The sequence below is a fragment of the Notamacropus eugenii genome, chromosome 5 (assembly GCF_028372415.1).
Source record: "Notamacropus eugenii isolate mMacEug1 chromosome 5, mMacEug1.pri_v2, whole genome shotgun sequence".
Classification (NCBI taxonomy): Eukaryota; Metazoa; Chordata; class Mammalia; order Diprotodontia; family Macropodidae; genus Notamacropus; species Notamacropus eugenii.
In genome coordinates this window covers 12780673-12796064 of record NC_092876.1, presented here as the reverse complement: position 1 = coordinate 12796064, position 15392 = coordinate 12780673, and the positions used below count along the sequence as shown (strand labels likewise).

Sequence of the window (15392 nt, the reverse complement as noted above, 5' to 3'; positions counted from 1 at the left end):
TGGGGTTTCCTTGGCAAAGACACTGGAATAGTTTGCCTTTTCCTTCTCCGGCTAATTTGACAGATGAGGAAACTGAGGCAAATAAGTGACCTACCCAGAGTCACACAAGTGTCTGAGGCTGGATTTGAACTCAAGAAGATGAGCCTTCCTGACTCCAGACCCAGCACGCTTTGCACCATGGCATCCTTTAGTGGTCCTTTCCACTTGGGAAAGTCCTAATTATTGGGAAGTTTTTCCTGACAGGAAATCTAATTTTTTTTCTTCCCAATTCCCTTTGTTTGCTTCTGGTTCTGCCTTTTGGAACCAGCTATACTACTTCCCCTATTCAGGAACTCTTCACATTCAGCCTCCCCAGCCCACCCCAGGCTAATCTTCTTCAGACTAAATATGGCCAATTCATTCCCCATCCCCATAAGACAAGGGCTATCTTGATTTCCTGTCTCTGGGACTCCCCAGCTTACGAAAGTCCTTCCACCCAGAACTAACCACAGTACTCCAAATGAGGTCCAAAAAGGACAGAGCACAATGGGACTGTTGCCTCCCTCTTCCTGAAAGCAATGGCCCTTTTAATGCAGCCCAAGGTTATGGTAGCTTTTTTATTTTGGCCACCATATTACACTGCTGACTCATGTGGAGCTTGTGGTCCACTAAAAACTCCAGATTTCTTTCCAAACATTTTATTCTTGGGGAACTGACTTATTGGTACCCATGTGCAAAGCCTCAAATTTATCCCCATTGAATTTCTCTTTTTGCTGGAACTTTTTGGAGTTTTTTTAATTAACAAGAATTTATTTTCTCTCCCTCTTATCTCCCTCCCCCACAAAAAATAATAAGAAAGAAAAACAAAACCTTTGTAACCAATCTGCAGTCAAGCAAAACAAAATCGCACATTGGCCGTATTGAAAAATGTGTGTCTCTTCTCTGTCTTGTCACCTCTCTTTTAAGAGGTGGGGAACATGTTTCCTCGTTTGATCATCTGGAAGACTGGTCGGTTATTACATTAATCAAAGTTCCTAAGTCTTTCTAAGTTGTTTGTTTGTCTCTAGAATGCTGTTGTTATCATGTAAATTGTCTACTTACTTCACTTTGCATCAGTTCATGCAAGTCTCCCCACGTTTCTCTGAAATCTCTGCTTTCATAATTTCTTTTTTATTATTTTATTTATTTTTTTAATGGTCTACAATCACTATCATAAAACTTAGATTTTTATCCCCTGACACCCACCCTGCACCACCCCTCTCCCTCCCCAAGATGGCATACAATTCTATATAGGATCTACATATACTCTCCTATTGAATACGTTCTCACTATAGTCATGCTGTGTAGACAAACTAAAATAAATGGAAGAAATCATATAACAAATCAAAACATTATACACACACACACACACACACACACACACACATGATCTGCTACATTCTGTGAATGAATTCCATAGTTCTTTCTCTGCGTGTGGAAGGCATTTTGCCTTAGAAAACCATTGGGAATTTTTTTTTAAGTTCTTGCGTTATTACGAAGTTCCAAGTCTACCAGATAAAACTCTCGCACACTGTGGTCGTTGCTGTGCACAAAGTTCTCCTGGTTCTGCTCCTTTCACTCAGTATCAGATCATATAAGTCTTTCCAGGTCTCTCTGAAGTCTTCTTCTTCATCATTTCTTATGGTGCAATAGTACTCCATTATATTCATATACCACAACTTGTTCAGCCATTCCCCAATTGATGGGCATCCCCTTGATTTCCAGTTTTTGGCAACTACAAAGAGTGCTGCTATAAATATTTTTGTATATGTGGGACCCTTTCCCATTTTTATGATCTCTTTGGGATACAGTCCTAGTAGCGATATTGCTGGGTCTAAAGGTATGTACATTTCTGTAGCCCTTTGGGCATAGTTCCAAACCACTCTCTAGAATGGTTGGAAGAGCTCACAGCTCCACCAACAAAGAATTAGTGTTCCAACTCTCCCACATCCTCCCCAACATTTATCATCATCCTGTTTTGATTTGCATCTCTCTAATCAAAAGTGATTTAGAGCATTTTTTCATATGATTATAGATAGCTTTAATTTCTTCCTCTGAAAACTGCCTGTTCATATTCTTTGACCATTTATCAATTGGGGAATGACTTGTATAGATGTACATTTGAGTCAGTTCTCTATATATTCTAGAAATGAGGTCTTTATCCCCAAGATTAGCTGTAAAAATTCTTTCCCAATTTACTACATCCCTCCAAATTTTGGTTGCATTGGGTTTGGTTGTGCAAAAAATTTTCAGTTTAATGTAATCAAAATTATCCATCTTGCATTTCATAACGCTTTCTATCTCTTCTTTAGTAAAAAAAATTCTTCCCTTCTCCATAAATCTGATAAATACACTATTCCTTGCTCCTCCAGTTTGTCCATGGTATTTCCATAATTTTTTACAGCACATTATTATTCCTACAGTTTGTTCAACCATTCTCCACTTTAGTTTAGCCCCTTAGTTTCTAGTTCTTTACCACTACAGAAAGAGTTGCTGGAAATATTTTTGTACATATGGGTCCTTTTCCTCTTTTAAAACAAATCTAATTGGAATATAGACCTATAGTCATTGTGGTTGTGTGTGGTTTGTCCTTCATTCTCCTAAAGGATCATGACATCAGGAAGGTGATGACATAACTTTCAATTGACTTTGATCTGAGTGAAGTAGGGCTATGCAAAGTCTCCAGTAGTATTGTTGAGTCAAAAGGTATGCAAAATGTAGTGATTTTGTGGGGCATAGTTCCACATTGCTTTCCAGAATGTGCAAATCAATTCATAGCTCTATCAATAGTGCATCAATGTGTCTGTCCCCATAGCCCCGCCAATATTGGCCATTTTTATTTTCTGTCATCATTACCAATCTGATGGGTGTGTGTTTCTTGGAGCTGCTTTGATTTGCACTTAATTTGCATCTAATTATTTTTAATTGGGAGCATTTTTTAAATATAGCTGTTGATAGCTTTGAGTTTCTTCTTTAGCAAACTACCTTTTTATATCCTTAGATCATTTATTAATTGGGAGATGACTCTTATACTTACACCAGCTCCTTATTTTTATTTTCAAAATGAGACTTTTTTTAGTTTAGAGAGACTAAATAAAAAATTTTTCCTCAGTTAATTGTTTCCCTTCTGTTATTAAATGAATTGGTTTTATTTGTGCAAAAACTTTTTTATGTTACATAAACAACACTGTCTATTTTATCTTCTGTGATTCTCTCTATCCCTCACTTGGTCACAAATTCTTCTCCTTCCCATAGATCTGAAAGGTAATTTCTTCCTTGTTCCTCTAATTTGTATATGATGTGACCTTGGTATCTGGTGTGAGGTGTTGATCTAATCCTAATTTCTGCCAGACTGCTCTCCAGTTTTCCCAGCAGTTGCTGTCAAATAGTGAGTCTTTACCTCAAGACCTGGGGTCTTTGGGTTCATCAAAAACAAGGTTATTAAATTCGTTTGCTTCTACACGTTGTGTACTTAATTGGTTCCACCGTCCCTCTTCTTATTTTTTGACTAGTACCAAATAATGTTGATTACTGTTTTGTAGTATAGTTTGAGACCTAGGTCCCCGTCATTCCCATTTTTTTTTTCATTATTTATCTTGAATACTTTTGCCCCCATATGCATTTTATTACATTCTCTAGTTCTGTCAAATAATCATTTGGTAATTTGATTGATTTAGCAATGAATAAGCATATACATTTAGATAGTATTGTCCTTTTTATTGTATTTTCTTAGTTTACATGAATAATGAATATATCTCCAATTATTTAGATTTGCCTTTATTTTCCTAAAGAGAGGTTTCTAATTGTCTTCATAGCATCCCTGTATGTTTTGGTGAGTAGAATCAAATTTTTAAAAAGAATAAATTCTGTAGTTATGTGAAATGGAAATTTTCTTTCTAATCCCTTCCTGCTGGATCTATTGACAATATACAGAAGTTCTAATGATATGTACAGATTTATTTTGTGTCCTTCAATTTAGCTAGTTATTATTTTAATAAATTTTTATTTGACTCTCTAGGGTTCTCTACATGAGTCATTGTATCATCCACAAAAAGTGATTAGGCTCCCCCTTGCCTATGACTAGTCCCTCAATTTCTTTTTCTCATCTCATTGCTATAGCTAGCATTTCTAGTACTGTATCAAATAATAGTAGTGATAATAGACATCTTTGCTTTACCCCTGATCTTACTGGAAAGGCTTCCAGTTTATCCTGGCTATTTTAAATAGATATTACTCACTCTATTAAGGAAAGGTCTATTTATTCCTGTGCATTTTTATGTTCTGAAAAGAAATGGGTATTAAACTCATATTTTGTTAAAACTTTTTCCCCTGCATATTTTGATATAATCATATGATTTTTGTTCTTATTTTAATATAGTCTTTTATGTTTATAGTTTTCCTAATATGGAACAAACTCTGCATTTCTAAATAAATCCAACTTGGTTATGGTATATTATATTTTTGATATGTTTTTGAAGCCTCTTTGATTAGATTATATATACATATATACACACATATATGTATATATAACTTTTTTTTGCATTAGGGCTATTGATTTATATTTGCTCTGCTTTGACTCAGTCTGGTTTACATAGCAGGATTCTTATTTGTATTTTGAAAGTCATTTGGTCCTTTCTATTCTCATTTTTGCAAATACTTTCTGTAATGATGGAATTGTTTTTTTCTGTAAATATTTAATAATTCACTTGTAAATTCATTTAGTCCTGGAATTTCTTCTTTGGGAGTTTACTTGTGAATTGGTCCACTGCCCACCCCTCCTCTGAAATTGGTTATTTAAATTATCTATTTTTTGTTCTGCTATCCTGAGTATTTTATATTTTTGTAAATCTTTATTCACTTCATTCAAGTTATTGATTTTATTGATATATAATTGGGTAAAATAGTTTCTGACATTTTCCTTTATTTCCTCTTCATGTGTTGTGGGAATAAGCACTTATATAGCACCTACTATGTGCCAGGAACTATTCTAAGTGCTTTTTAGAATTATTGTTTTGTTTGATCCTCACAACAATCTTGGGAGGTAGGTGCTATTTTTACTCTCATTTTATATTTGAGGAAACTGAGACAAACAGGCATTAAGTCAGGGCCCCATAGCTATTAAGTATTTGAGACTGGATTTTAACTCAGATCTTCTTTCTGCCTCCAGGACCAGTACTCTTATCTGCTATGTCACCAGCTGTCTGTGGACAGTTGTTAATTCTCCTTTTTTCAATTTGGTTTTCCTCCTTTTAAAATTCAAATTAGCTAATGATTTATCTATATTATTGATGTTTCAAAAGTTTCTTAGTTTTATTTATTAATTCAATGCCTCTTTTGCTTTTGATTTTGTTGATTTTCAAAATGCATTGACTTTCAGTATTTTTCTTTTGTTTCTTTTTTAATGTGCTTTTTTAGTTTGTTGTTGTTTTTAGTTGAATGCCCAATTCATCATTTGTTTTTTCCTCTATTTTGAGATAAATTTTCCCTTATGGACTGCTGTGGCTCCATCCGAAAAATTTTGCTATGTTGCCTTATTGTTGTAAATTAACTTGATTATCTCTTGTTTCCATGGTTTGTTCTTTGATGTGCCAATTCTTTAATATTAAGTTTTATTTATTCTCTGATAAGTTTTAATCCTTTCTTCCATGAATATAACTTTTATTGATTTGTAGTTAGCAAAGGAAGTTTTTTTTAAATTTTTCTTCATTTGTTTGTGATGATTTTATGCCCTACTACAGCTAAGTCTTCTACTCATGTTAAGTAATGTCCACCTCCATCATATCTTACTTTTTAAAACTTCCATTCAGATTCTTAATTTCTTTCTTGTTAGCTTTTTGTTAGTTTTCACTAAGTCTGAAAGGGATATACTATAAATATAAAGTATAGTACATATATTATATATTATAGTAGTATAGATAGTATATATATATATATATAACATATATATTACTGTCTATTTATTTCTAAAACTCATTTAGCTTTTCCTGTAAGTACTGGGTGTCCCAAAAGTCTTGGTGTAGTTTTCTGTTATTTAAAGTTTAAAACTGCACTAAGGCTTTCTCAATATCCTGTACTTAAGCTAAATAAATTTCAGGGAGAAATAGACAGAAAAACCATAATTTCGTATGTTTAGTGTCAATATCAATTTATTGTCTTTGGTGCCTTTCAGCATTCTGTAGTTTGCGTTTTACCTCTTTTCACCAAGTCCAATTTTGCATTTGCCTTATCTGAGATCATGATTGCCATCCCAGCCTTTTTTTTAAGTTAAGTGATAATAACCTCTTATTTTGATTCTATGTGAATGATTTCAGTGTTTGTAAACAGTATGTTGTGAGATTCTGATTTCCAATCCATTCTGGTACCCTCTTCCATTTTATGGGTGGGTTAAGACCATTCACATATAGCTATGCTTTTCCCCTTCAGCCTCTTCTCATACCTTTTCCTCTTTTTCCCTCAGCTCTCTCTTTATGAAGAAGAGGGGAGTGAGCAGTGATCACACACTAGTGAACTTTGCTTAATGTAATCTACTTCCACTTTTTTTCCCCCAAACAACCAAACACAGTTCTTTATCTTTTCTTTCTTTTCCTTTAAACCCTCGTCATAATCCACCCTCCAAAGTTGAAGGTTGTCATTGTTTTGTTTGTTTCTGCTTATGACAAATATATATCTGAATTTACCTTTCCTTGAATTCACCCTCTCCCCTCTCGCCTCTCCCCATTCCCCTCTGCTTCTGCATTGAATTGAATGTATTTCTAAACTAAACTGCATATGTGTATATATGCTCTACCCTTCTTTGACCAGTTCAGAGGAAAAAGAGGTTCAAATAAATCCCATCTCCCATTTCTTTCTCCTTTTTTGTATAGTCTTCTATTCATTCATCTAGATTATAGGAAATGGTACATTCTACACACACTTGTGTGGAATATTATTTTTCTTTCCCTTTTCTTTCTTCTTTAAGAGCATCACAACATTACAAACCCTCTCTTATGCTTTATGTCTACCACTATGACCACTGCGACATTAGGGCTCCAGAATGGCACTTGTTTCTTCTACCCCCACTCCACAATGATAACAATAGCTAGCATTTGCATAGCACTTTTAAGGTTTGCAAAGTTTTACATTTTACCTCGTTTGTTCATCATAAAAACTCTGTGAAGAAAGTAATAGTATTTTCCTCATTTTATGGATGAGGAAACTGACACTGAGAAACATTAAGTAAATGCCCTGGTAAACAGAAGTGCTTTATTCTCCTTTAGTTCCTTCTACTTGCTCAAATGTATTTACCTTTTAAATTTTATTTTATGTTATTTTTTATTCATTTTGTTTATTTTTTATTTTTCTATTTTTCTGGGAAGATGGTCTTTGTTCTAAATCTATATTTTTGCCTTTTGGAATATTGGGCTTTTTTTCTCTTTTTTAATATAGAAACTACCAAATCTTGTGTGATTCTGAAGACAGCTCCACGGTACTTGACCTATTTTTTTTCCTGGATGCTTGCATCATTTTTTTCTTTGGAAACTTGAAAATTCTAGATTTTTGGCTATCACATTCTGTATACTTTTCATTTTAGAGTTCCCTTCAGAAAGTGATCAGTGAATTCTATTTTCACTTTGCTTTCTCTTTTAATAGGTCTGGGAAGTTTTCATTTATGATCTCCTACAATATGACATCCAAACTCATTTTTTTGGTCTTGGCTTTCATGTAGTCCAATGATTCTTAAATCTTTTTTTCCCCAGTGACCTGTTTTCCAAGTCAGTTGTTTTGATAGGAAGTATATTTCCTTTCCTTTTTTTTTTTTTAAGTTTTTAGGTCTTAATCTAACATGTATTCTAGTTTCACAGTCTTTTATTTGTGTTTTATCCCTACTAATTTTCATAGAATCTATTACATAAGTTAGGTTTTGTACCTTTTGTATTAAACCGCTCATTCTCCTTCCAAGACTTTCCTCTAGAGTTCTTTCTTTTCAATTTTTTTTTCCACCAGAGATCTCATTTCATTTATTGGGAGTTCCTGGCTCCATAATAGCTCTTATTGTAGGTGTCTTTTGTTGTTATTTCCTTACTCATTCTTTTATCCTTAATTCCAGAATTGAGAGTTTGTGTTAGGGCTAAGCTCCGTGCTCTTATGGAAGGGATGCCTGGGCCTTGATGGGTGCTGCTGGGAACTGAGTTCTGTGTTCCTGAAGGATATAAGGGGATGATTAGCTCCTACAAGCTTTCAGTGTACCTTAAGCAGTATGACATAGGGTAATATTTGATCACTGCCTTCCTAGACTGAATTTTGCAGGCTCCTGACCCCAGATTGGTTCTGGTTGAAACCTCTTTAGCCTGGCCCAGAGTTGGAGTACCAGTAGTCTGCTGCTGGTCCCAGGTCGGGCCCTGCCAGCTAGTTAGAAGGATCTTCAGGTGCAGAAGAACAGAACACAAGCTCGCCTCAAACTCTGCTGGCTTACCCTGCTACTCAGCTCTAGGCTCCAGGGCTGAATAAACAAACCCCATCAGAGGTAAGAGCCAAACAGCACAGCTGCCTCCTTTACTGGTCTTTGTTCTATGAATAATCATGGGCCTTGCTGTGCTCATCTGTGACCTTTTCCTCATTCCACATTGAATCTGTAACCCAGCTTCTGGGTCACAGGAGCCAGCTGCATAGCCTTAGGTCCCTTTGTGCTGGATCTGTGATCCTAGCCCAGTCCCCAAGCTGGAAGGAGGCTCTACATGGGCCTTTCTGACCAATTCTCTTCCCATTAACCCCAGGTCTCTGGCTACATCCTTTTTCTACACTGGACTAGAAAAAAATGACTCTTTGAGGGGAGATTTTTCCATCCAATATCCTTGAATTTTCTAATCTCAGTCAGAAGATTTTCCTTAAGCTTTGTTGGAGTACTTGTGAGAGAGAGTGAGCTAGGCTTTGCTGGTATTTCCTCCTCTGCAGTCTTGGCTGATTTCTATTGAATTTCATCTTAAGATCCTTTTGAATACTGTCATCCACTTTGCTAATATCCCTTGAAATTCTGTGTCATCTGCCAATGTGACCAGCAATACATTTGCCCAAGTGACCAATAAACCTGTTAAACAACACAGAGACAAGTACCAAGACCAGGGCACTCTAGCCATGCAGACAATTAACCATTAACAAGTGCTCTTTGAATCTGGTTATCCAACCATTCCTGAATCTATTATTAACTTTTCTCCATCTTCACCACAAGAACAAGTTGAAGACACTTTCTCAAAAGCTTTATTAAAATATAGATGAACTGCATCAATGGTATGCTCCTCCTTAACTGGGTTAGTAATCCTGTCCCAAACAGGAAATGGGGTTGGTCCAACAAAACCTGTGCTGGATGAAGCAAGGCTGGCTCTTTGAATCACTGCTTCCCTTTCCAAGGGAATCTTGAGTGAATCCTTCTAGAATTTTGTCAGAATTTAAGTCAAGTTCACTGGCCTAGAGTTCTGTTCTCTCCTCTTTGGAAACTGAACATTTGCCCTTCTCCAGTCTCATCACCCCTTTCCTTTTCCCTTGAACTTTCAATGATTATTATCAATGCTTCAGCAAATACACCCACCAGTTTTTTAGAATGTGTGTGAATGGTGAGTGAGCGGGATGTAATTCATCAGAGCTGTAATTTGAGTTTCTCAAGGACAGCTGAGGACTTTCTATCTCCCCACTTCTCCTTGGGTCCTCCTTATTCAGTCACTTTTTTGTTCTTTCCAGTGTGGAGGTCATTCTCGTGTGCAAAAATCAAAAGTAAACAATCGAGCAGTCCAGTCATCATGAGCAAAGTTCCTTCTTTTCCTTCCAATGTAGTTTTAGATTTTTTCTTAATTACTCTTAGCTTCCCTTGTCAGCCTCAGCTAATTGTGGTTTTCAGTATTTCCGATGCTACTTTTATAAGACTGACTATAAGGCACGCTCTTAAAGCCATCTTCTATTACCTGGTCTCGCTTTCATCATTTCAATTTTTCTTTTTCAAATCCAAGTCGATTGGGGAGCTCTCTGCTCATCCATACCCATCTGTTCAGATAAATGCTGTCACTCTACCCCAAGGGAATTAGTTCCCTCTATGTCCAGTGAATGTCATTCTCGAGCACTTTCTGTCCCTCCTAAACTGACCTCCTCTGTCATAATGTAGATCATGGGGTCATAGCTGTCTTTCCATGGATTCCTTAGAAATCTGCTTTCCTCAGATCTAGTATTTGTGTCAGCCTATGCAGCTGGGGGCACAACAGGGAAAAGGCCAGACCTGCATTCAGTAAAACTCCACTCCAAATCTGGCCTCAGACACGTCTGAGCTCTGGGACCCTGGACAAGTCACTTAATTTCTCTTGCCTCTGTTTCCTCATCTATAAAATGGGCATCATAACAACACCTACCACCCCAGGATTGTTGTGGGGATCAAATGGATAACAATCATAAATCATGGTGCCTAGTATATGGTAGATACTTAAAAAATATTTCTTTCTTTCCCTCCCCTGTGTCCAGATCTCCCCTCCTCTATCACACATATACTCCTAGGTCCCTTCTAGGAGTGATTCCCATCCATTCCACCAATAGCAAGAATCAGATCCAGAATAGAATCCCCTCATCCCCCACCTCTGTGCTTGAAGGATGATTTGGCAGAAGGTAAGTCCAAAAGTTCTTAGCTGCTCAGCTAAAGAGATTGAGAGAGAGAGGAGGGGAGACAGATAGATACAGAGTGATAAGGAGAAAGGAAGAGGGGAAAAAGAGAGGACAGACAGAGACAGAGAGAGAAAGACAGACACACAGAGAGACACAGAGACAGAGAGAGAAGAGACATACAGAGATAGAAAGACTGAGAGATATGGGGTGAGGAGAGAAGGAGAGAGAGAGGGAGGGGGGGCTTCACCAGGTGTCCAGTTGTAATCCCAAACACCCCCTCCATCTCCTTCCTGCCTAGGGTGGTCTCCCTGACTAGGCCATCTGAGCCTCAGTCATGACTCTGCCTGATCCTGACCTTGTCCCAGGGCCCAAGGCGTGCTTGGCCAGGAGGGCTAATTGCAGGCTTGGCTGTGTGTTCTTCTGTCTCCCTGTGGCCTCCAGAAATCTCAGAACCCCTAGAGGCCCTCGAGAGCATCTGACCACAGCCCTTCATTTCATGGAAGACTGAACCGCAGGCTGAGAGAGAAATGACTTTTCCAAAGTCACCCAGCCAGCAAGGGAGAGGGGCAGCTCTCAGTCAAGGCTGGGCCCCCAATGGGAAATTCTCCCCATGTGGAAATTCTCATTGCAGTGACCAGATGACCGGAGCGTACTTCAAATACAAGGGCATCAACTTCCCTGTGGGCCTCTACGCCCCAGAGACCATAAGCTATGTTGAGAAGGACTTCAAAGTCAGGGATGACGACATCTTCATTGTCACCTACCCCAAGTCAGGTATGAGGAAAAGCCTGGCCCTGCTTGTCCAGGGCCCCCAGAGTGAGGACACAGAGACCCCAAATGCTCCATCCCCACACACTCTCTTTGCCCTCTGACCTCCCTCAGTGTCCCCTATGACCTCCCTCAGTATCCCCTCTGACCTCCTTCAGCATCCCCCTCTGACCTCCCTCAGGGTCTCCTGTGACCTCCCTCAGTGTCCCCCTGTACTCCTCTTGGTTTTTCCCCTCTCCCTGATTACTCTGCTGCCATCTTTCCCTCTAGGTACCATTTGGATGATTGAGATTCTGAGCATAATGCTGAAAGATGGGGATCCCTCCTGGGCGCGTTCAGTCCCCAACTGGGAGCGGGCCCCCTGGTGTGAGACTGTCCTGGGCTCCTTATCCATCATGCAGAAGACCACCCCACGCCTCATCAGCTCCCACCTCCCCATTCAACTCTTTCCCCGGGACTTCTTCAACTCCAAAGCCAAGGTAAGCCTGTAAGGGTGACCCAGGGCCCTTAACTAGTTATGAGCAGGCGGGCCATGAAGCAAAGCCCAGTGAACAGAATCCTGACACAATGCTTCTTCCGACACTTACTGGCCCTTAGATGAGTCATTTCACTTCTCTGGCCTCAACTGAGCATTGTATGGGTTGTGCGAGTCCAGGAAAGCCCCTTGTGCCCATCAAAAGCGCCAGGATGTTCTGGGCAGCCTGGAAAGGGTTTTGAGGCAGCTTAGCTGGCAGAGAAGTTCAAGGTCAGACTGACTCCCCCATGCCTCAGTCTCTCAGGATCTTCTCGGTGTCTCCCTCAGTCACGATCTCAGTTTCCTCCCTTCCCAGCCTTCCCTGGGGGGCCTGGTTATTGTTCACCAGGCTTCTTGGCTAGAGATGCTAATTTACTATAATGATACAGCAGTTTTCATTTCTCTGGCCTGTTAGGGTCTCTCACTAACAGCGGGAGGTGGGCTGAGGCATCAGGTTTTGTTAAGTCCAAGGACAGAAGGTGAAGGTGGGAGGCCCTGACTGCTCAAAGTTGGGGGGTGGGAGGGGAGGCCAGGGGAGTTAGGGGGCCAGAAACCCTTTCTCTGTGATCTTGCCCTACTCTATCCCTACTGATTCCTGTAGGTAATCTACATAATCCGAAACCCCCGAGATGTCCTGGTCTCCCTCTACCACTACTACAAGATCGCCGGACACCTCAAGGACCCAGGGAGCCTAGACCAATTCTTACAGGACTTTCTCAATGGAGAAGGTGGGGACCAGCCCAGGGACAGGGGGCAAAAGGATGGAGAAGCTGCTACCAGGCTGAAAAAGCAGAGAGAGAGAGAGAGATGGAAACAGAGTTACAGGGAGACCAAGACAGATAGAGAAACAGAGAGACCTGGGCAGATAGAGAGAAAGGAACAGATACCTGGGTAAACAGAGGTAGAAGAAGATAAAGAGCAGGAGAGAGAGAGAGAGGAGGGACAGAGGAAGGGAGGGAGGGAGAGAGAGAGAAAGAGAGAGGGGAGGGGAGGGAGGGGAGGAGAGAGAGAGGGAGAGAGGGAGAGAGGAGGGAGAGAGGGAGAGAGGAGGGACAGAGGAAGGGAGGAAGGGAGGGAGGAAGAGAGAGAGAAAGAGAGAGGGGAGGGGAGGGAAGGGGGAGGGAGAGAGGGAGAGAGGGAGAGAGGGAGAGGGGAGGGGAGGGAGGGGGGAGAGAGAGAGGGAGAGAGGAAGAGAGGGAGAGAGGGAGAGAGGAAGGGAGAGAGGGAGAGAGGAGGGACAGAGGAAGGGAGGAAGGGAGGGAGGAAGAGAGAGAGAAAGAGAGAGGGGAGGGGAGGGAGGGGGGAGGGAGAGAGGGAGAGAGGAAGAGAGGGAGGGAGAGAGGGAGAGAGGGAGAGAGGAAGAGAGGGAGAGAGGGAGGGAGAGAGGGACAGAGGAAGAGAGGGAGGGAGAGAGGGAAAGAGGGAGGGAGAGAGGGAGAGAGGGAGAGAGGGAGAGAGGAAGAGAGAAAGAGAGGGAGGGAAAGAGGGAGAGAGGGAGAGAGGAAGAGAGGGAGAGAGGAAGGGAGAGAGGGAGAGAGGAAGAGAGGGAGAGAGGGAGAGGGAGAAACAGGTCCAGAGGCACAGAGAGATTGGAAGGATAATGAAGGCACTGAGCCAGGGTAGTGCTAGGGTGGGGGGTGGGACTGAGGGGAAGACCTGATGTTGGAGGGTGATGGGGACCTGAGTGGGGCCTGGGGGGAGGCAGAGGGACCATGTGGGCTGGAGACAAAGGGAGATGGGAGATGGGCTGTGGCTGATGACCTGCTTCCCTGACGCTCCTGTGTCCTTTCCCCCCAATTCTCAGTACAATTTGGCTCCTGGTTTGATCACATAAAGGGATGGATGCGAATGGAGGGAAAAGACAACTTTTTGTTGATCACTTATGAAGAACTTCAAGAGGTCAGCAAACTGTCTGCCTGGACCCCCCCTCCCCCCTCTGCCCCTCCCCTCCCTGCCCCTCCCCTTCCAGCTCCTTCCCCTTCAGCCCTTTGCCTCCTGTTCTCTTCCCTTGCCCCTGGCTGGAGGGCAGGCACCAGGGATGTGAGACCATGTGAGACTCACTCCCCTACAAATCCACATGACCATAGACAAGTCCTCTCTTTGGGCCACAGTTTCCTGCTCTGTAAGATAGGTTCATTAACCCATGGCTGAGCTGCCTAACAGAATGGATGTGGGACTCTGAATGGGTGCTTGACAAACACTTAAGGTTATCAGTGATGACTCAGTGCAATATACTGGACCTTATGCCCTAGGCTAAGGATACAGGAGTGGAACAAGACATGTGCTTTCCCCTCCAAGAGTTACCTCTCTAACCAACAATAAGACATGTCCATGAATGCTAGTGAAAGAAGGAAGAACCGGGTAACCATGGGATGCGCCATAGGAGAAAGTGCTGAGGGGCAATCAGTTTGGGGAAAGGTCTAGAGGTAGAGAGGTGGAAGGAACTAGAATGCAGTGTGTCTCCATCAGGTGCGGACTTTGCCTTGACATTGGGACAGCTTCCCCCCAATCTCCTCTTTTCCTCAATACACTCCCTTGGTGATCTCAGCTCCCATCAATTCCATGCTAATTTCAATGCTAATGATTTTCACAGCTACTTATCCAGCCCTGACCTCCTAGAGTCCCACATCCCTCACTGCCTTTTGAACATCTCCAGCTGTATAGCCATCACAAACTGAGTTCATTCTCTTTCCTGCCCCTTCCCTGAACCTTCCCCACTACTGTCAAGGGTGCTACCACCATCCCCATTCCCCAGGCTCACAAGGTCATCGTCATCCTTGGCTCCTCCCTCTCACTATTGCAATAGCCTAACTGATCTCCCTGCCCCAATCCAATCTTTCCTCCACTCTGATGCCAGAGTGTAGATCTGACTATATCACATACCTCCTCCTTCCCCCAATAAACTTCAGTGACTCCCTATGTCCTCCAAGATCAAATATAAAGTCATTATGAAAAGACATTGGAAGCTCTCACTCTCAGTCCTCCTTCCTAAGCTGTTTATACTTCACTCACCTCTAAACGCTCTGTGAACTGGCTTATTTTCTCTTCCTCACATATCAACTTCCATTACTACACCTTTGAATCAACAGTGCCCCATGAATACTCTTCCTCCTTCCCTGATTTCTTTGAAGACTGAGCTCCAAAGCTACTTTGTTCAAGAGGATTTTCTCAGTCCCTGTTCTACTAACCCCCAGCTGCTAATGCCTTCCCTTTCAGACTCACCTTCATCTACTCTGTATGCATCTTGGCTCCACCCACTTATTTACATTTTGTCTTTCTCATTAGTCTGTGGACTTCCAGAGAGCAAGGATTGGTTTTTCCGGCATTTATGTCTCCAGAGATTAGCATAGTGCCCAGCACCTAGGAAGGGCTTGATCGATGCTTGCTGATCAAAAGAAAGAGAAGCTGCCTTGAGTGGTGGGCAGCTTCCCCTCACTGGAGATCTTGGAGGAGAGGTTGGTTTCCCACTTGTCTG

The 15392-nt window shown here is 41.4% G+C and overlaps 1 protein-coding gene across 4 annotated transcripts in view; it reads left to right on the top strand.

Moving 5' to 3' along the window:
• SULT2B1 (sulfotransferase family 2B member 1) overlaps nucleotides 1-15392 on the top strand; it is a 29775-nt gene that overhangs the window by 8065 nt on the left and 6318 nt on the right. For 2 of the 4 annotated variants that reach the window (XM_072607447.1, XM_072607446.1), the window contains exons 2-5: nucleotides 11267-11409; nucleotides 11674-11882; nucleotides 12519-12645; nucleotides 13722-13816. In XM_072607447.1, the coding sequence (XP_072463548.1) occupies nucleotides 11274-11409; nucleotides 11674-11882; nucleotides 12519-12645; nucleotides 13722-13816 (567 nt within the window). In that variant the 5' untranslated portion in view covers nucleotides 11267-11273. Of the gene's footprint in view, nucleotides 1-8295; nucleotides 8522-10497; nucleotides 10639-11266; nucleotides 11410-11673; nucleotides 11883-12518; nucleotides 12646-13721; nucleotides 13817-15392 lie in introns of those variants that run through there. The other 2 variants (XM_072607449.1, XM_072607448.1) reach the window with 2 other exon arrangements.